General features: G+C 36.8%; 1 protein-coding gene across 9 annotated transcripts in view; it reads right to left on the reverse strand.

Annotated features, from left to right (window-relative positions):
• Nucleotides 1-21338, reverse strand: part of NAALADL2 (N-acetylated alpha-linked acidic dipeptidase like 2) — a 1439631-nt gene that overhangs the window by 47735 nt on the left and 1370558 nt on the right. For all 9 annotated transcript variants that reach the window (XM_070072494.2, XM_070072500.2, XM_089330911.1 and 6 more), the window contains one exon: nucleotides 3990-4188. In XM_070072494.2, the coding sequence (XP_069928595.2) occupies nucleotides 3990-4188 (199 nt within the window). The remainder of the gene's footprint in view (nucleotides 1-3989; nucleotides 4189-21338) is intronic.

The raw sequence follows: 21338 nt of genomic DNA on the forward strand, positions 1-21338 counted from the left end.
TTCCCCTAATTCAGAATTGAATAATTTCCCCGGACAATAGAGGTTGTGAGGTTTAAGAAAGGGAGTGCCCATTGAATCAGTCTTACGGATGGAAGGAATATTAGATATCCGTGGATTTTCATGAGATGGAGACACTGGAAGCCTAACAAACTGGCTGCAGCACTGGGACAGTGAAGTGGTTCATTTGGCTGCTTAGACCTGCTACTCCTAGGAGAATCCCATAAACAACAAATGAGATCCTCACAGCCACTCAATTCCTACATTAACCCACTGTTCCTTAACATCAACTCCCAAATTGGCCCTTTGTTCCTCATTTCTGACATGTACATGTCAAATCCTGTTTTGATATCTCCATATCTTATATATAAAGATTTATTTATTTGAAAGGCAGAAACACAAAAAAGAGAGAGAGATCTTTCATTGGCTGGTTTACTCTGCAAATGGCTGCAATGGACATGACCTCCATCTGAGTCTCCCAGTGTACAAGCTGCGGCTTACCCCAGTGAACCACAATGTCAGTCCCTACCCTGTGCCTTTCTTACCCTATAGTCTTCTTGAAGCTTTCTGCTCTCTTCCAACTCCAGCAAACTCTTCATGGAACACCAGTCAAATTTTCCTAATCATAACAATTTCTACATGGCTTTTGTTATATATGAAAAATATAGCCCAAAACTTTCAATAAAGCATTATTTAAGGAAGCCCACAGTTTGATTCCTATCTATCCATCCATAACCATGAATACAATGGCCATTCATACTATTTTGCTTCTTGCTTTCTACTCCAAGCACATCATATTCAACCTCTTTTTGTATCTTTCCATACACTGTCCTCCTGGATGTGCCCCTGAACTTAATGGACAACCATCAGTCCCTCCAGTCCACATGAATTTCTCCCTGCCCTATAAAGCCTGTTCTGAATGCTGAATAATAAAAGAGAGATTCCAGAAGTTCACAGAACATGGGATTAAAAGACTTTTTGAAGACCCCTCATACTTTGTTTTCATTGAATTCTCAAAAGCACTTCTTGTCTGCAGGATTCAGTGGATACTTTGTGTAAGGGTTCTACATCTGTATATGATTTATAATTTACTTATTGTATCTTTTGATGTAGATTTAAGCTCCTTAAAGTTAAGAGTCTTTTTTACCTGGTTTTTATCAATATTGCCCAGAGTGATGATCATTGAGAATTTATTTTTGTGAATCATAGTCAGATAAGATGCAAAATTACAGATTTGGAATCTTTCAATACTACAGTGCCAACTTACAGAAAAATTCTTTAGCATTTTCCAAAAATAATATATTTTAAAGTTGAATGACAGTTTCCTTGAATCAATGTCCTTTGGGGCATGATCCAAATACCAAATGTAATATTTGACTTTATACAGTAAACTTCTGTCAACAACCATCTAATATGCAAATCACTTTTGACATCCTTCTTCTATATTTGATAAGAATTCCCATAACACCAGCAGAGTTGGAGAGTGAGATTTTTATGTGAATAACATCTCTAAAGGCTGTTTAACATAAAAAATTCAACACTATTCATTAAATATTCTTTTGTAAAATGTGATTAACAATTTTATCTTTTTTCTGTATATTTAAAAATATTCAATTTTTATTTTCTTAAGCTTCATATCATTTTATCATATCCAAAGTTTTTACTTTGAACATCCTTTTCCTCATAAGGAATATGCTTACAAGGATTGACATTAGAAATTATATTGTAATTTTGAAATTTTTCCATTAATAGTTTTTAGAAGAATGATTTATCAGCCAAGAAAACAGTATGAAGTATGATGACTTACCATATGTTTCAATAATTATGTAAAAATTCATGACAATCCTGGGATAAAGGTCAGTCATATACATCAAAATTAATCTGTTTCATCTAATACTGTTTGAGCTAAGGAAAAGAATAAAAGCTATAAATCCTTTCAATATTTTCAGTAAAAGTTCAATACAGTATAAAAATTGTAGACCTTAAGCCTTTAGTCCTAAAATTTTTTATATAAGTTAAAACATTACAATAATCAATAGTTTGAGTGTTGCACAGCTGGAATACAAGTTATATCACTGTAATCATATTACTAACAGAGAGGGAAAAATCACTTGTTTAATCATTGTCCACCAGGGCAGACAAATATTTACTTTTCTACTCATAATGCATGGTAGAGTAAATTCAGTCCATCAATATTGTTGAAGGCCTATAAAAAGTTTACAAGATGCTTAACTCAAACCGTAGAGGAGTCTTCCATATCAAGTGAAAGCAGCAAGAAAGATATGAGGAAAGTTTAGTATATCATCATATGCAAAACTATCATCTCAGTGTATAATTTCATTAAATTATAAAAATGCAAATGAATATTCTAAAACCATAACTGGCTTACTCTAATAAAGACTTTTTAATAATGCTAGATTTAATAATTTAGCTTGATTTTTTTCCCTTTAGCAGTTATTACATCTACCATCATTCTAGTTTATGTAAATATATTGTTCTCTCTTTTTTCCCATTTCTGCCTTGAAAGTATACTTCCTGAGAGCAAGTTTTTTTCAAGTTGAGGTAACCACTAAGTCTCTCATACTTAAAAGAATACATGGAGTCCACAAAATACCTTAAAATGAATATTTCCCTAAATCTTATTATACAGAGTCACAGTGTTAGGATAAATTATATAAAATGCAAATTTGAGATTAAAAATCATAAAGAATAATCACCAAATGTAAGAAGTGGAAAAAGTCTTTAATTATAAAAGAATCTCATTTCAACAACTTGTTTTACTGTGGTAGAAATCAAGATGCAGAAAATTAAGTGACTTGTCAGATAACAGATCTTTGGTACTGAAAGCCACTTTAGATTTCGTGTAGTCCAAAATCCAGGTGCTTCAGTGACACAGTCTGTATTTACTTACCTGCCCTGAAAGTATTTTCACTATCTTGCATGAACATCACATTAAGTTTTTCAAAATCATTCTGTGAGAGACTTCTTTCGCCTCTGTAATTAAGAGTTCTGTCCTCTAGTCCTCCTTATAGCCTTTGGTGATACATGATCTATCTAGATCAGCATTTATCACGAGAAAAGATAAGGAACAAAGAGGTGCTAGGGGAAGACTGCAGCCTATAACCCTTATTCATCAAGAGACACAGTTTAGACTAGTTCTGCATTAAAATTAGAAATATAGACACACATTCACTGATGTATACATATGTAAAAGATAGACATACATACACATACATAAGCATAAAATTATAATATGCAGGCACACATTATCTATGCATATGTGACACAGAAAGGTAGTGTAGTTACTGTTTTTGTCTCACAGGAGAATCATTAAATGAGTATATTTAAAAATTATACCATACTTTTTAAACTCTACCTTCTCTTTGCTATTTTCTACTCTATTAGGATCTGCAAAAACAAAACTGCGTTGCATTCATCTTATCTTCTAAGATTCCATATCTAAAATATTTGCAGAAAGCCCTCCATTATGACTGTCCAACTAAATATCCCTAATACCTTGGTTGTTTCAAAGTCTGTTTAAATTGCACTCTCCTCTGAATATTAAACTTATTTAATGTCATATATTATAGTTTCTAGACTTAAGCACAGTATTCTAGATGTGGTCTTACTGGGCCAAACATGACATAAGTCAGTCTCCAGATCCATTCAAGGAAAGATATTTTTCTCAGCACAAACTATCATTCCATTTGCTTTTTTGCAGCCATTTCACATTTAATTCGCATTTAATTATTGTAATTCTGGGTCATTTTCCAATGCTACTACTAAACCAAATTCTCTTTATTCTATATTTATGCAGTTGAATTTCTATTTTTTCAGGAAGGGTATGGTCTGGTCTTCAAGTTGAAAATATTTTAACTGCTTTGCGGTTTTTCAGTAATGCTATGTTCACAGGAAGTACATATTCTGAAAGTTAAACAACAAAAACATTTAATTGGGGGCAAAATGTCTAAATTTTGGAACATACAGCCTACCTGTAAAAACCTGGAGGCACCTTCTTGACCAGGAAGCTTTTCTCCATGTCTTGGAGAATGTCATTCAGCATTCGGACACGAACGGGGACTCTTTCCTTGGGATCATTCGCAGGTCGCATCTCATCTGATTGGAAGAGTTCGGCGCTCTCGCGCAGGCGTGATGCTATGGCTAGCAGTTGATGGGTGCTGGGTTGATCACCTGGTGAAGAGAAATGAGCTCATCTCATAAGAGACATTCTCCTAGGCCAAAATAAACATTTTTACAATCATGACTCTAAGTTATAAACACGGCAGACCACTGGGTACGGAAGAGATTCCCTTCTTTTTTTTTACTTGACCAAAAAAAAAGTGCATATGTTCTTGATTCTTGCCTGTCACAGCGAAGAACTAAATTTTGATGGCATATTTACTCTGCCAAAAGCATTCTGTCTAAACTTGCTTTTCTATTGTATTAAATTAAGTTTCTTACTGCCAATACGACAGTAAGTAGGTAGATTGTTGAAAGGATGCTGTTTAAGACACTGTGTTGAGCACCTGATGTCATTGATATTCACCAAACTTTGAGCACCATGTCCATTTCATTGCAACTGGGAATTAATTAAGGTAAGGAAATCGTCATAGGCTATCAAGAATGAAAATAACACTGCAGCATTAGAAACCAACCTTCTGACTCAAAAATTCATGTTCGTCATGAAATTATCCTGTATTTCAGGGAAAACAAAAGTAATAGAAGTTGTTCTCTTCTGAGGACATAAAATATATTACCACATGATGTTATGTGTCTATGGGGCTTCTTTTTCTTTACTAGATATTTCAGGTAAGGTGAAGTTGAAATATACCTTTGACTTAAAAATACACTAAAAACTATCCTGTGTGGTGTTTTATTGTTTTGTTTTTGAGATGATATATATTTGTTTTCATTGCTTTTCCATTTGTTATAACTTACTAGTTGTCATTCTGATATGAGTGGTGGCTACTGAGTCTCAGTATAAAATGAACTTAATACTTCTTTTTTTTTTTTTTTTTTTGATAGGCAGAGTGGACAGTGAGAGAGAGAGACAGAGAGAAAAGTCTTCCTTTGCCGTTGGTTCACCCTCCAATGGCCGCCACGGCCGGCGCACCGTGCTGATCCGAAGCCAGGAGCCAGGTGCTTCTCCTGGTCTCCCATGGGGTGCAGGGCCCAAGCACTTGGGCCATCCTCCACTGCACTCCCGGGCCACAGCAGAGAGCTGGCCTGGAAGAGGGGCAACCGGGACAGAATCCGGCGCCCCGACCGGGACTAGAACCCGGTGTGCCGGCGCCGCAAGGTGAAGGATTAGCCAGGTGAGCCGTGGTGCCGGCCTTTAATACTTCTTTTAAAATAGGTATTAAATGATTAATACTCTAAGGGTGAATGTTTCCTTCCCAGATGTATGCTTAATCATACAACTGAGAGTGGCATTCCCACATCATCTTCTTCCAGATATTAGTCTTTAAGTAAGATTAGTCTTTAAGTGAGACAATTCTTAGTGACAATGCTAAGAGACTCAGTACAACTCTCTCCAGTAGATCAGCACATCACTACAGAGGATTACTTCAAGTCATAGTAATGAATGAAGACGGACCTGCAAAATCCAAGCTGGCAAACCCAAGAGCATGAAATTGAGAAAGCCAGATGGAGAAATGAAGAAAGGTCTTGAGGAGCTGGTGCTGTGGCTCAGAGCATTAAAGCTGTGGCCTGTAGCACCAGCATCCCAGATGGGTGCAGGTTTGAGACCCAGCTGCTCCACTTCTGATCCAGCTCCCTGCTAATGTGCCCAGGAAAGCAGCAGAGGATGGCCCAAGTCCTTGGGCCACTGCACTCATGTGGGAAACCCCAAGGAAGCTCCTGGTTCCTAGCTTCAGCCTGGTCCAGCCTTGGCTGTTGTGGCCATTTGTGACCAGTGGATGGAAGACCGACTCTCTCACTCTCTCTCTTTTTCTTTCTCTCTCTGTCTCTCACTGTAACTCTGCCTTTCAAGTAAATAATTAAATAAATCTTTTTTAAAAAAAGGCCTTAGGGTGTATTTATCAAGAGGAGAGTTAGACAAAGAGGACAGATCACAAAAGGACCCTCTCCAAGTGAAGTGAGAGGTGGACATCTCCCGAAACACCTGGTCTTTGTGAATACAAATTCCCTGACCTGCTGAATCTTTGAGTGCAAAGTCCAAGAATCTCTGTTTCAACAACTTATTAAGATTATCTTAGTCATGCTAAGGTTTAAGAGGTATGCTAAATAAAGGAAATATGCTAAATAAAGGTAATATGCTAAATAAAGGAAAACCACACCAGAGTCATGGCACAGAGGATCTACTGCCTGCAATGCCAGTATCCCCTAAGGGCCACAGTTCAGGTTCCAGCTGCTCCACTTCGGATCCCTGTTAATGTGCTTAGGAAAGCAGTGGAATATGGCCCAAGTACTTGGGCCACTGTCACCCATGTGGGAGACCAGATGGAGTTCCAAGCTCCTGACTTTGGCCTGACCCAGCCTCAGCTTTTGTGACCATTTAGGGAGAAAACCAGTGAATGGAAGATCTCTCTCTCTCTCTCTTCTTCTTCTTCTTATTATTATTATCTGTAACTCTGCCTTTCAAGTAAACAAGTAAGTCTTAAAAATAAAAAAAGGAAAATCAGGTTAGCTATATAACTGAGGCACAAATATGTCTGCCACAGAAATACCAATCTCTAATATAATAATCTTTATTTTTTCTCACCTTCATTAAGTCTTGTACAATGCTGATACTCAATGATTATTTGCTATGTTTAAAAAAATGTTTAGAAAAAATCCAGTACCAAAAGAAAATTATATAAAATAATGTCATTTTATATATGTTACAAAGAAATTCAAGGGTAGGTTTACATGGAATGTCCTAACAGAACAGAATAAATTTTTGCTATCATTATACGTCAACAAATTTAAAGATCATAATATAAATAGAAATAGTATTGAAGTTAATATGTAGTTCCCTTCTCACTAAATTAACAATTGTATAAAATCAATTTTAATTTGGATATTTCATTTTTTAAAAGTATATTCCACATTCCTAATTATCTGTAATTTCACAATAAAATGGGGTTTCAAGCAGTGGTATTTCTGTTCATTTTGAAAATCTTGCCCCCAAATAACATATTCAATGCCATTTTATGAAGATATGGTTTGTTTTAAAGTATGATGGTTCACCACAGGTAATGTATGGAGAACTGAGAGGAACTATCTATGCACAAGAAAAGAGTAAGATGGATTAAGGCACATTTAAATTACACTGGAATTGAAAGACTGAACAACAGAAAAAACAAGTTTGACATCCTTGAAAGTCTTCAATTTAAGAAAGAAAAATCTGTTCTGATCTAACATACACTACACAATTGAAGACATTACTACTGAATCAAGTGAGACAAATTGTACCATTCTCCCTTATTTAGCTGTAAATGAATTTATCTTTCCTGGTAGTACAAGGGTAGAGGACTGACAGCTTTAGGAACTGACTCGCTCCAAAAAGGACCCTCATAGTGGAAATCTGCCACCCACAACAAACCATAGGCATTATCTCAAGGGTATGGGGTTACAAATTGAAAAGCAGCTTTACTTTCAAGGCTCACATATTTGATACTTTAAAATTACTAGTAGCCATTTATCTTTCAATTAGAGCTTGTTCGTTTCTTTACATAAACCCAGGAAGAAATACTACCTTCTCCACTTTATCTTTTGGGACTCCAAACCACTGATCCTTCTTGCTCCTTAGGATCCCTAGAGCCAGGTCAGCTCTGTGAGGGAAGAGACTTCTATCTCTTTATTTACTGCATTTCCTTAGTACCTAACAGTTTACCTTCCACATAATTTAATCAATGAACTATTAAATTATGTACTTCATCACAGCATCATAATATCTGAAATATTTTTATCTACTGCTGCTTTGTTGTTTCCCTTCTTAATTGAAAATAAACCCAAGGATCAGCAAATAAGTTTTATCTATCTTTGTATCTCTAAATCCTAGCTAAATACCTCTTCTATGATAGTCACCTGTTGAAAATATTATTGAGGGAATGCTGAATTTTAAGGCAATGTCTTTTTTGAGATATAATATATTAAACATATGTATAAAACATTCAGGGACATGTTTGGTTCAAAAAGATCATCAGCAAATGTTATTTCCTTACTTATTTGGCTTAAATTCAATTATTATCACACAAGAAAATTAAAAAATTTAAAAACAGAAGAGGTTTTCTTAAGGGTAATAAGTAAAGCAAATTGAATTAAAGTATGTGTTAAAAATTCCCATTAAAAACTAAGAATATATAAAACTTTACTGAAGGTAACATGGATATCTTTGGACATTCATGATCATCGAGTAGAAAGTTAATTGAGGCTAACAGTTCAAGTTTTAGAAGTACTGAGTCCATTTTACCAAACAAAATTAACTGTAACCCAGTGATTTCTCTCAGAGAGGTTTAACACAATTATCTTTTAAGTTTTGTACCTGGAGTCTAAAAACCAAGGACTTGGTATCAAAGACTGATAAAAGCCAGGTCCTTGTAATAACATACCAATGTGGTTTTGAATGAAACTTTTACATCTATTGTCCATCTTATTATAAACACAAATTATGGTTAGTAGAGTACATAATCTAAACCCATTATAACCACCCTATTTTTTGAGATATAAAAAAATACAGTAACAGTTTACTGATGAGTTTATTCTCTAAGATATTACTCCTTAACACTTCCTCAATCTGTCCCCTTCAACTGTACCACAGTTCTTCCCATATACATTTTAATAAAAATTCTGAATTTTATGAATCTGGATTTTTCTTCCCATGGCATCTCAAGAACTGAAGAACAAAGAAAAAATGATATGAAGGGTAAAGGAATTTTAGAGTCAAACTTTAAAAATTATTATTTTATAATTTTGCCCCTGATAAGAAGTCGATCATCAATAACATTTTTAGCATAAGTAGTATATAATGATTTATCATAAATAAAGAAAATCAAGTTTAATACAATACAAAATAACTTTGTCTTCCTACTGAAATTATCTTGTATTATTCAAAAAACATTTGAAATGCACTTTCAAATTTCAAACAGAAGAATTTAGAATTTTTTCCCCTTCAATTCAAAGTAAAATACATTTATTCAGTAAATATTTATTGACTCCTATTTTGTGTGTTATTCTGTAAGTACAAGGAAACAAGCAAAACATTTAAGATTACATCTGATCTTACGACTCTGGTTTACTTAGAAATGTATATAAGGCATCCGAATATCAATAAATATCACATGAAATAAATCCTCTTGTGGATGACTACAGAGTTCACTGTGTACAAGAACGGGAAGAAGAGAAACTTGACATGTAGGTCATGTAAACTCCCTGGGAGAGGATCCCAAAATACCCTCCAACAAGAGTAGGCGTGAGGTACTCAGTTCACATCCTATCCACAGAAGTTCTCTTAACACTGTGGGTAAGATCAACTACATTGTTAATTGTACCCATCAAAAACACATATATTCTGACATACCAAAACCCAGGATCTGTACAAGCCACCTCTTATCCTGGGGAAGTTACAATATGATGAGTTCCAGCTTGGCATAAACCCCCATGTATTAAGTCTGTCCTATAACTTGCTGGACAAATTCATGACTGTCCTGTTCTGAGGAGTGATTTTGCTCTCTACTATTGTGGTCTTGTCAAAGTTTCATATTCTTTAAAGTTTTGAATTTTAGTTTGTTTCCATTTTTTTAATCTTTTGATTCTATTCTGTGGCTGTATTTTTAAAGACCCAATCAATTGCATTTTAAATTACAAGTGAAATGTACTGGTTATATGCTAAAACTTTTTTTTGTTTATAAGAAACAAACATAGCTTTTTTCTTAATAGTATTTCACAGGACCTATTCTTCGATGGATGAGCTAATCACAGTTTTAAAGGCACTAACAATTGCACAATCACAGCTTAGACTTCACTGATTTATAGTGACAAGAAAAAGTATGATTTATGTTCTGCATAATACAGTGGTTAAAAAGCAGAATAGAAGATTATTTTGGAGGAAAAATGTATGTTACTTAATGTCATCTTAAAAATACCTTGTGGCATCACTGAAGAGAAGAAAAGAAATTGGCAATATGACTTCAGCCAGGGGAGAAAACAGTCCTTTATTATTCTACATTTTCTATTCTTCATGCTGCCTTCTTTAGTATGACTCACAATGAATCACCTCAGCTGTTATTTAAAGATGTTAAACAAACAAAACTCAGGTACAGAAAGAAGTATGGGCGCTGGTGTACTACTGATTCTCAAATAATCTAACATTGATTTTACAAGGCATATACAAAAGGATATTATTTAAAGATGAAATGTTCCAGAAGACAATGGATAATTATAGCTAAACTGAATACAATAGAAATACTTTTTGGAAAGATGTCAAAGCAGTATGTTTAGAAAGGTTTGGCTGATCAGTTTTTTTAAAAAAAAGAGGTAACAAATTCCTGCATTCTACAGCTACCCAATAATCCAGGTAGCAAAGGTAGATGCAAATCTAGCCAGACTTTCAGCACATTGCCTGAGAGGTGTTCTCCCACTTGTGTCTGTGTCAGTGCCTGAACTGAAATTGAACCATGGGCTACTTTTAGGATCCACTGATGTTACAGTGCTATATTCATGAGTTCATGATCTGACTATTGGCTGCTTTGGCAATGTTAGCAAAAGCTTTCTTGAATGATTTAAATTCTTGTGTGGCTTATTCTTTGCTATCATTCTCCTGAGGCAGAAATGTAGAACTGTATATTTAATAACACTTCTGAGTCTAATAATGTATTGGCGAACCAGGAAACTGAAAAAGATGAAAAAGTTTTAAATAAAATTGATCAACATGAGGGCAAACTACTTTATGCTCTAAGCCCAAATTAAAAGTATCTTGAAAAAAAAAAATGCAGCAAACTCAAAATGTGGCCCATCAGGCAACACGAGGAAGCAACAGATTGTGGTTCTATACTGTCATGGGCATGGAGTTTTCACTTTTTTTTTTTTTTTTATTTGACAGAGCTAGAGAGAGAGAGAGAGAGAGAGAGAAAGATCTTCCTTCCGTTGGTTCACCTCCCAAATGGCTGCTATGGCCTGTGCTATACCCATCCGAAGCCAGGAGCCAGGTACTTATCCTGGTCTCCCATGCGGGTGCAGGACCCAAGCACTTGGGCCATCCTCCACTGCACTCCCGGGCCACAGCAGAGAGCTGGAATGGAAGAGGGGCAACCGGGACTAGAACCCAGTGCCCATATTGGATGCTGGTGCCGCAGGCAGAAGATTAACCAAGTGAGTCATGGCGCCGGCCCTGGGCATAGAGTTTTATCCAAAAAATATATTTAGGGAGGGGTGAGCACTTTGTCTAATGGTTGAGATACTGACTGTGACATCAGCAGTCTGTGTTAGGATGTCTGGGTTCTAGACCCAGCTATACTCCTTATTATAGCTACCTTCTAATGCACATCTCGAGAGGTGGTAGTTGAAGGCCCAAATACTTGGGTTCCGGGCTCCCGTGTAGGAGATCTGAATTGAATTCTGAGCTCCTGGCTTTGGCTTGGCACAGCTCTAGACCTAGTCAGTATTTGGGGAGTGAATTAACAGATGATATCTTCCTCTCTCTCCCCTTGCCTCTCAAGTGAAAACACAAATAAATTAAAATGTAAAATATATAAACTTAAGGGAAAAATTATTGTAAAATAGATCATTAATATGATGGAAGAGTAGGAAAAATGAGAAGTCATTAATGGATTTGTGTCAATGTAGTGTCAGATTATAAAATGTGGGTACCTTCAAAGAAAATGTTAAAACAATTTGGATGAAGTCCTCAGAACAAGGAAGGAAATGATGGCCGCAGAGGGAAGTTGGTTGTATAGTAACAGATTGTGAGCCAGAAAATAAACAAACAAAAATGCAATTCTTTAAAAAAAAATCACAATAATACTTAAGGAACAATTTTGTGATTAAAAAATGTGCACTGAAAGAGGAATAGTTGGTAAGAAAAACTAGTTTGGGGAGATAAGCACTGATAATGTAGAAACAACCCAGTTTCATCAAACAAAAAAAAAAAGCTCCTTATCAAACAAAAAAGCTCCAGAAATGTGATGTATATCAAATTGCTAGAAATATATATTCAGAATTCCCATGGAAACAACACCTTTCTGAGAAATTGTTTAGATCTTAGCTGTCTGGAACCTCTGAGGGAGGGCACTGGACTGGATAAACAGCGTTCTGAAACTTTACGCTGTAGGCCAGCCCAGAGTTGGAAATGATGGGAGTTAAAACCAAGAATGGAGGCTGACGGGCAGGAAGGTAGAATTGCTCAATTTAAAAAGAATATAACTTAATTTTGCTAACTGGGAGGTTAATTTTATATTACCCAGAAAGGAAAATAAAAAATAACATTAGGTGTTTCTCAATCACAACTGTTGTATCAAAGAACCAAGTAACACTTAAAAATTGAACTTTCAAATTTTATGGGACACAGAGTGCTTGTCTTAGAGGCGTTATCACCTTGAAATATGAGCCCTCCTTCGAAAATAAAGTGATTGATGCTAACAAATTACCATAGCTAATAAATACGAGAAAAAAAAATCAGATCAAATCAGCAATGGCAGTTATTCAAAGAATAGGAGGAGAGGCTGGCACTTGTGGCGCAGTGGGTTAACATCCTGGCCTGAAGCGCCAGCATCCCATATGGGCACCGGTTCGAGACCCGGCTGCTCCACTTCCTGTCCATCTCTCTGCTGTGGCCTGGGAAAGCAGTAAGAAATGGCCCAAGTCCTTGGGACCCTGCACCCATGTGGGAGACCAGGAAGAAGCTCCTGGCTCTTGGCGACGACGGATCGGCACAGCTCCGGCCATTGCAGCCATTTGGGGAGTGAACCATCAGATGGAAGACCTCTCTCTCTCTCTCTCTCTCTTTCTCTCTCTGCCTCTCCTCTCTCTGTGTAACTCTGACTTTCAAATAAATAAACAAATCTTTAAAAAAAAAAAGAATAGGAGGAAATACTGCCACCAACTATTTTAAATGTAGTGAGATAAACAGGAGGTGACAATAAGCCACACAGTTCAAGATTATTTTCTTCTGAGTCTGGCTTGCACTAAAGAAATGTGTACTTGGCCAGAACTAAGGAAATCACTCTCACCTTGTTTTTATGTAATTTTAACAATCATACTAAATAACATCAAGAATACTGACAAAGAAAAATAGGAGATATTACATAAAAAGCAACAAATTGTGTCATCATTATTTTAAAGTGCTGTTTTATACATTACTAAGTGGATGGAGTGGAAAACATTAAGCCAAATGAGATTAAGTGTTCATTCTTTAGTCTGTTCCAGGTTCAAGGATGTTGTGGTACCTTATTCTTGATGCTACCCTCTGACCCTGAAAAGTAGAACCATTGCCTTCTAAGTGCATTTTTTGACATACTTTTTTTTGTCACAAGTAAATCTGAAGTGTAAAATTTATTCTATCAGTCACTATTTACACAAAACGTCCATACACCATGTATAAATATTCATTCTCTATTATGTGTTTGGCATTGACCAAATATTAACAGCCAAGGTCACTCAGTCAAAATGAGCTTTCAAGAACCATCCAATAAATCAACTCAAACAAATTATTCACTGGTAAATTATCCTTCTTTCTGGTGGTTGTGAGAACTGTGGAGAATGATCGGCTGCTACAGTGAACAAGTGTAATAAATAAACAAGATGGCCGGTTGTCAAGGGGTAAGAATTACACTGTTGAAAATGCAATTGAGTTTCAGAGACCTTCATATTTATACTCTCTACAGTAAGGAGAAACAGTATTTCATAGTTTATCCTTGAAGGTCAGTTTTTTTTTAACTGTAATTGAGAACTTAAGAGTAATCACTGCTAACTGTCATAACAAAATAAGAAAATAGATCAACAGTTTAAGCTTGTATTAAACAATAAAATTTTATGCTTCATTTAACATGGTACAGGAACTCTGTTTAGCTAATGAAATCATCTACCAATGTAGCTAAAATTGAAAGTGAAATATTCATGTAAATGATGATAAATAGTGTCCATTCACACATTATCACTTTAAGCTATTCTATTTTAAAAATAAGGTCATAACCAATGTAGCAAAATATAAGAAGTACTATAATGTAGCAAATATCTGAGTAATCTTTATGATAATTTTGTCATACTAAGACAAAAGATACATAATTTAAAGGTAACAAGTCACATCACTTTGATCAAATATTTATACATAGGACATGGTACAATGAATTGGTTTTTTTAATCTAATTCTTAGCTAAATTGTTTTAGTTTTTTTTTTTTTAATGAGTTGGGTACATTTCAAGTTTGATCCCATCTTTCTGAGTCAAAGTGACATACAGACACAAAGAGTTTCAAACAAAAGGAAAACAAAACACAAAAATAGCCAACAACCAAACCATAAGTTCTTCACCTGGAGCAGAAACAACCTCATTTAATAGCAAGAAGCCAAAGTGCTCCTAGCTCACCTGATTAAGAACTTCAGCTTTTTAACAATTAGGCAAGTAATTCTTGACAGTGATTCCTTTTCCTCCCATGCCCTTTTTGCCACTAGCCTGAGAAATATAATATGAGTCATTTTTAGGTCTCTGTTCAATCTCAAATCATCTGAGCTCCTGACTCATAGTCAGTCCCTCTTACACAACTCCCATCTTAGTTCTCAGCAAATTCAGTATCCGTACTGACGAATTCTGGACTCTTTTCCTTTACCTCCAGTAACCACCTGCCACACTGGCATGATGAGACACTTGCCTAGACGTTGTCATTCCTAATTAATGTAGGATCTCTTCCTATGATCATTAGCTTCAAGAATCTCATTTTCCGGTCACCCCTGTGTGTTTTGAGTTCAGGTGCTCTCAATTTGTTGATCTATTGTTCCTACTCTACCTTTTCACTTACCCTCTTTCTCTTCATATTCTCACATTTTTCCATCCTTCATTGAAACACTCTGGTACACCACAATGAGTATTCTTTTGCATACTTACAACCCTCAATTTTCTTTATCTTGCCTAGTTTCTGTTGTTCCTTTCAGAAAAGTTTTGACCCTGGCTAAACCCAATGCTCCTTATTCCAAACCTACCATGGACACTCTACCCTAGAACTTGGCGGCTTGGCTTTTGAGGAGCTAGAAGGAATATGAAGATCTCTGCTTCTCCAACATTTTTCCCTGCAGCTGGCCCTTAAGGAATCTTCTGACCTTCCTCTGAAGTAGGCCATAAGCCCTTCATATGGAGGTGCCCTCCCTATCACTGGATGAAAGGAACGTATTTATTCTCAAAATCACAGAGAACAATCTGAATAAAGAGGCCTTGCTAAGTTCTTCCCATTTTGTCAGTTTTTCATAACCATCTGTCTTCCAATCACACTTCTGCGTAGCTGTTCACTCTTCAACAAAATTAGCATAAAAATAAGTACATTTCCCTATTTCTCTGGGTCTTTATTTCTAAAGGATTCTGTGTCATGTAAAACTTATGTTAAATAAATTTGTAAGCCTTACTCTTCTGAATCTGTCTTTTGTTACAGAAGTCTCCATTATCGTCCTAGTGAAGATAAGGAAAGAAATCTGTTCTCCCTATACATGCATCCCTATCTGAAAGCTAAAGAAACACACACACTTATGCTGAATTACTACCTTTAATATAGAATTCATCTGGGGTTTTAATGCTGCCCAAGAATCCTACCATACCTTCATAGCCCTTCCCTATCCTACACCCCTACTCAACTATTTTATTTATTACTTTTCCAATCTAAGGAGATTTTCCAAGAACTGCCATACTGTACCATCTGCCATAAGATTTGCCTTCCTTCACATTTTTATGGATGCATTGCTGTGCTGTTGCTATGTGTCAATGGTTGCCTTACCCCAAAATTCATGTTGAAAGCCTAACCAACAAGATCATAGCATTAGGTAGTGGGAGTCTCATGGGAATTGTTAGGTCATGAGACCAGAGTCCTCAAAAACAAGATTAGAATCCTTATTAAGGAATCCTGACAGTTCCCACACCCTTTTTGTCATAAAAAATGAAACAAAACAAAACAAAACAAACAAAAAAAACAACTAACCATGAATGAGGAGGCGAACCCTCACAAGACACTAAACTGCTTGCACCTAGATCCTGCACTTCCCAATCTCTGGAACTATGATCAGCTGCCTTATGACACCAGCATCCCATGTGAGTGCTGGTTTGAGTCCTGGATGTTCCACGCTCTGTTTCCAACCCAGCTACCTGCTAACATGCCTGGGAAAGCAGCAGATTGCCTGAGTGATTGGCCCCTGCACCCATGTGGGAGACTCAGATGGAGTTCCAGGCTCCTGACTTCTGAGGGGCCCAGCCCAGGCCATTGTGGCCCTTTGGGGAATGAACCAGCAAGTGGAAGATCCCTCCCCTCTCCCACTCTCTCTCTCTGTGTATGTGTATGTGTATGTGTGTTTTCCTCCCTCTCTCTCTCTGTAGCTCTGCCTTTCAAGTAAATAAAATAAATCATTTTTTAAAAATAAATCCTTTTTTCAAACTAAGTTCTTAACTAAGGCAATCTTTGTGCTTTCCTAAGAAAATCCATTCATTAATTATTTTTTAAAGATTTTTTTAATTGAAATGCAGTTACAGAGAGGCAGAGGCAGAGAAAGAGAGAGAGAGAGAGAGAGAGAGAGAGAGGGAGGTCTTCCATTCACTGGCTTTCTCCCCACATGGCTACAACTGCTGGAGCTGTGCCTATCCAAAGCTAGGAGCCAGGAGATTCTTCCAGGTCTCCCACATGCGTGTAGGGGCCCAAGGACTTGGGCCATCTTCCACAGCCTTCCCAGGCCATAGCAGAGAGCTGAATAGGAAGTGGGATGTCAGCACTGCAGGCGGCGGCCCCATTAATTCTTCTTTCTTTCTTGCATAATCAAAATTTGCCTTACTAGACCATTGTAATCAAAATAAAAACATGCTAGTCCTTTTTGAAAAAAAAGATTTACTTATCTATATCAAAGGCTTAGTTACAGGGTGGTCAGGAGACAGAGTGAGAGAGAGAGAGAGATCTTCCATCTGCTGGGTTCACTCATCAAATGACTGCAATGACTTGGGCTGGGCTGGGCTGAAACCAGGTGCCAGGAACTTCTTCCTGGTCTCCCACTTGGGTGCAGAGACCCAAGTATTTGGGCAATCCTCTGCTGCTTTCCCAGGCACATTAAGGAGGAACTGGATTGAAAGTGAAGCAGCCAGGTCATGAACTGGTGCCTATATGGATGCTGATGTCACAGGCTGCCTGTAATGCCTGGCAGCTTAACCTACAATGCCTCCAGGCTAAGCCTTTTTGCCACCATATCTCTTTCCACCTACTACCACAGGTCCTCCAATTATCACCTTTCTCTTGTAAATTATTCTAATTAGGCTTTTATTCCCATCATTGCCCTAAACCTATTTTTGTTGAGATCATAGATGATTTCCATTCTGCTAAATTTTCTTTTAAAAAATTTATTAATACAAAAATAACAGATTTCATGTCTTTCATAGATACAGGTCTAAGAAGAAAACCATACTTCCCTCCCTCCCTCCTCCAAAACCCATCCTTTCTTTTATCCCTTTAATTTTCCAATAACGTAATTTCAATTTACTTTATAATTGCAGGCTTAACGCACCACTAACCATAATGTTCAACAAGGAGGAAGTAGAAAGACCACTGTTCCACAGGAGTATAGACAAGGGTAAAAACAATAAATCATAAGATGGCAGTTTCTCCACTAAACTAGGATCTTATTGCTTTTTACTTGTTAAACTTCTTATTAAGTGGAGTATTGACCTTCTACTGTAATATAATTTTAAAATGTGTTATCTCAAAAACTAAGAAAAAGAAAAAAAAGGAGAAGGAAAGATGAGGTAAAGAGGGGGAGGGAGGAGAGGAGTAGCATTATGTTCTTAGAATTGTGTCCATAAATTACACTGAATATGTTAAAAATTGATTAAAAATTAAAAATTATATTTAAAAAGATGTCAACTTCATTCTTAAACCTTTTTTGGTATTCTATATTAACTGCCACACAAAGGGAAAACATATGGTCACACTGCTAAATTTTCTTTGAGATTTTATTAACTTGGCTTCAAGAACAGCACCCATTTTTGTCTCCTACTCTTTGGCTACTCCTCCGTGGTCTTCTCAATTATACCTCTAACTCTAATTTCTAAACATAGGAGTGCCACAGACATCTCAGACCTTCTGTTATCTGTATATGCCCAGGCACTTAACAAGTCTAGCATAACACCCACATTTATATTTTTACAGGTCAGATCCTTTCTGTACACTTAGGATATAACTATTAATATCTGCTAGAATGCTTATTCTGAGAATGTAAAATTCTTCAAAGTGATTGGTGGTAGGGCACAATTTGAGCATAATTCTAACATCAAATTTGCTTTTATTTCATATTTATGTGAATGTTCTGTCATAGGAATGTATGTATGGGTTTCATAGGAGCGAGGATTTTAATTTGATTTATTTAGATGCTGTTTTTTTATTTTCTCATTTTATTTGAAAGACAGAGAGGCAGAAATAGAGAGATTTAGAGATAGAAAAAGATCTTCCATCTGCTTGTTCATGTCAAGCAGATGGGGCAAGGCAGGGGTGGGCCAGGCTAAAGCCAGGAGCTCAGAACGCAATCCAGGTCTCCCGCATGGGTGATAGGGACACAATTACTTGAGTCATTATCTGCTGCTCACAGGGTGTGCGTTAGTAGGAAGCTGGAATAGGAGTTACTGGTTGAGGGAGAGACAGAGAGAGAGCGCGGAGTAACCATCCATCTGCTGATTTACTCCCCAAATGGCCAGAATAACCAGGGCTGGGCCAGGCCAAAGCAAGAAGGCAGCATCTTAACCATTACACTCCAAAAATGCTTTTCTGAGCTTCCAGGGTCGTATACATTATTTGAACTTTCATGTAACATTTAAAGTGCTGAAATACATCACCTATTTTTGTATTTTAAAAATAAAGTTTATTGATTTAAAAACACAACTTAGCATTTAAAATGACAGTTTTGCTAACACTTTTGCTTTTGTTGGCTTTATTTCTTTCATCTTTTTTTTTAAGATTTATTTATTTATTTTGAAAGAGTTACAGAGAGAGAAGGGGAGACAGAGAGAGATCTTCCACATATGCTGGATCACTCCCCAGATGGCTGCAATGGCCAGTTCTGGGTCAGGCCAAAGCCAGGAGTTTCTTCTGGGTCTCACTTGGGTTATCCTCCGTTGATTTTCCCAGGCCATTAGCAGGGAGCTGAATCAGAAGTGAAGCAGCCGGGACAAGAACAAGAGTCCATGTGGCATGCTGTTGTCGCAGGCAGCAGCTGTATCCACTACACCACAATGCTGCCCATACTTCTTTAATCTTTTTAAATATGCCTATTTCTTTCTTTATTACAAATATACCACACATTCATCATAGAAAAGTTGGTCTCAGAAAAGCAATTTATTTAATGTTCAGATTTCTATGAGAAAATGTTGGTGTTTTGTAGTATACAGTTTGAAGTTCCTTTCCATGCATGGTATTCTTTTATAGATGAATAAGTGTTTACTTTAAATAAGCAACAGCCTCCTCTTTCTTCTCTCTGAAAGTTTAAATTATTGTGCAATATACAAATTGAATTTTCTAGAGTATGAAAAATGGCCGGCGCCACGGCTCACTAGGCTAATCCTCTCTGCCTTGCGGCGCCTGCACACCGGGTTCTAGTCCGGTCAGGGCGCCAGATTCTGTCCTGGTTGCCCCTCTTCCAGGCCAGCCCTCTGCTGTGGCCAGGGAGTGCAGTGGAGGATGGCCCAAGTGCTTGGGCCCTGCACCCCATGGGAGACCAGGAGAAGCACCTGGCTCCTGGCATCGGATCAGCGCGGTGCTTCGGCCGCAGCGCGCTGGTCGCGGCAGCCATTGGAAGGTGAACCAACGGCAAAGGAAGACCTTTCTCTCTGTCTCTCTCTCTCACTGTCCACTCTGCCTGTCAAAAAATTAATAAATAAATAAATAAATAGAGTATGAAAATTAAAGCTAAAGAAAAAGCAAAATAACGTAATTAATTTTAAAGAAAGTCCTTTCAGAAAATATAGTAATTGTTCATGGCACAATTTAGACCTTTATTTATATCTATTATTCTTATTTTGCAGCATATCATATAGTCGTTACTCAATTTCTAAGCCCAAATTATTGTAGAAATAGCAAATTCAAAGTAGGGGACAAAAGAGAATGCTACAATGAGATGAAGACTGCTGAAAGTAAGAAACATGGAAACTAGTTAAGAGTCTGCTTATGTATCCAAAAGGCTGATCAATATGAGAGCATTTTGTACAGGAGCAAATATCCCTAAGAAGGTCAATGCTGTGGAGACCCAGGTTTTACCATCACTCTAGTAAAAGTTATAAACAAACAAACATTGAGGGGACAAATGGTATATTGTCTAGGTGAGAAAGTAATCCAGGTAGTTAAGGAAGAAAAAGAATGCTGATTTTTGCAGCTACTGGAAATACTAGACTCTACAGTGACCCATTTTCAAAGGATTACTGCTTGAGCACTGTAGTTAAAATACGTGCATTTGTATTGATAATGAGTTGTCTACAAATGATTCATTAAAGAGCTAATAAGAAGATTTATGACTCAAGAAGGAGGGAAGTGTAATCTTTAACCATAATTCTGCACTTTGTATTTGGTTAATGAAGACAAATTTGGACCATAATTGAAAGATTTGTATGTTGGATAAAGGGGAACCAAGGTAATCATTAGGGTTGGGCCAGAATTCAGTTAAAAAAAAAAAACCACTCAAAGATGAAGGGATTGAAATAGAGATTATGGGAACAATTACCTGGTTTTTCTCCTTGTCATGTTTAATCTAGAACCTGGCCGACATCTCAGTCAATGGGATATAATTTCTACCCAATAGAAACCAACCCAAAGGAGAGATATCTGAGCCAGTCCACTTGGTTTGGACTTAGTATTTGGTGTAATGTTAAAACAAATAAACAAACAAATATCCTAAGCCATATTATTCCATACAAAAATGTAAATAATAATGGAAGTTTGGGGTTATGAATCTCTTTGATAAAAGAAAGTAGGTGGACTGGATCTGATATCTCACCTTATGTTCACATGTAAATACACCTTAAGTTCCTGACACAGCAGCTTTCTCTCAGGCCTTTCCCCTACTTACCATCTACAGAAAAGGAGGCAGAGCTTTGACATGGCTGGTAAGTAGATGACTTCATCTACCCACTCCTTCTGCAAATTAGTGGACATTTTTTTTCATTTGCTAAAGTATGATAATTCAAAGA

Source organism: Oryctolagus cuniculus, chromosome 4 (assembly GCF_051225735.1).
Source record: "Oryctolagus cuniculus isolate XC-2025 breed Fujian yellow rabbit chromosome 4, ASM5122573v1, whole genome shotgun sequence".
Lineage (NCBI taxonomy): Eukaryota > Metazoa > Chordata > Mammalia > Lagomorpha > Leporidae > Oryctolagus > Oryctolagus cuniculus.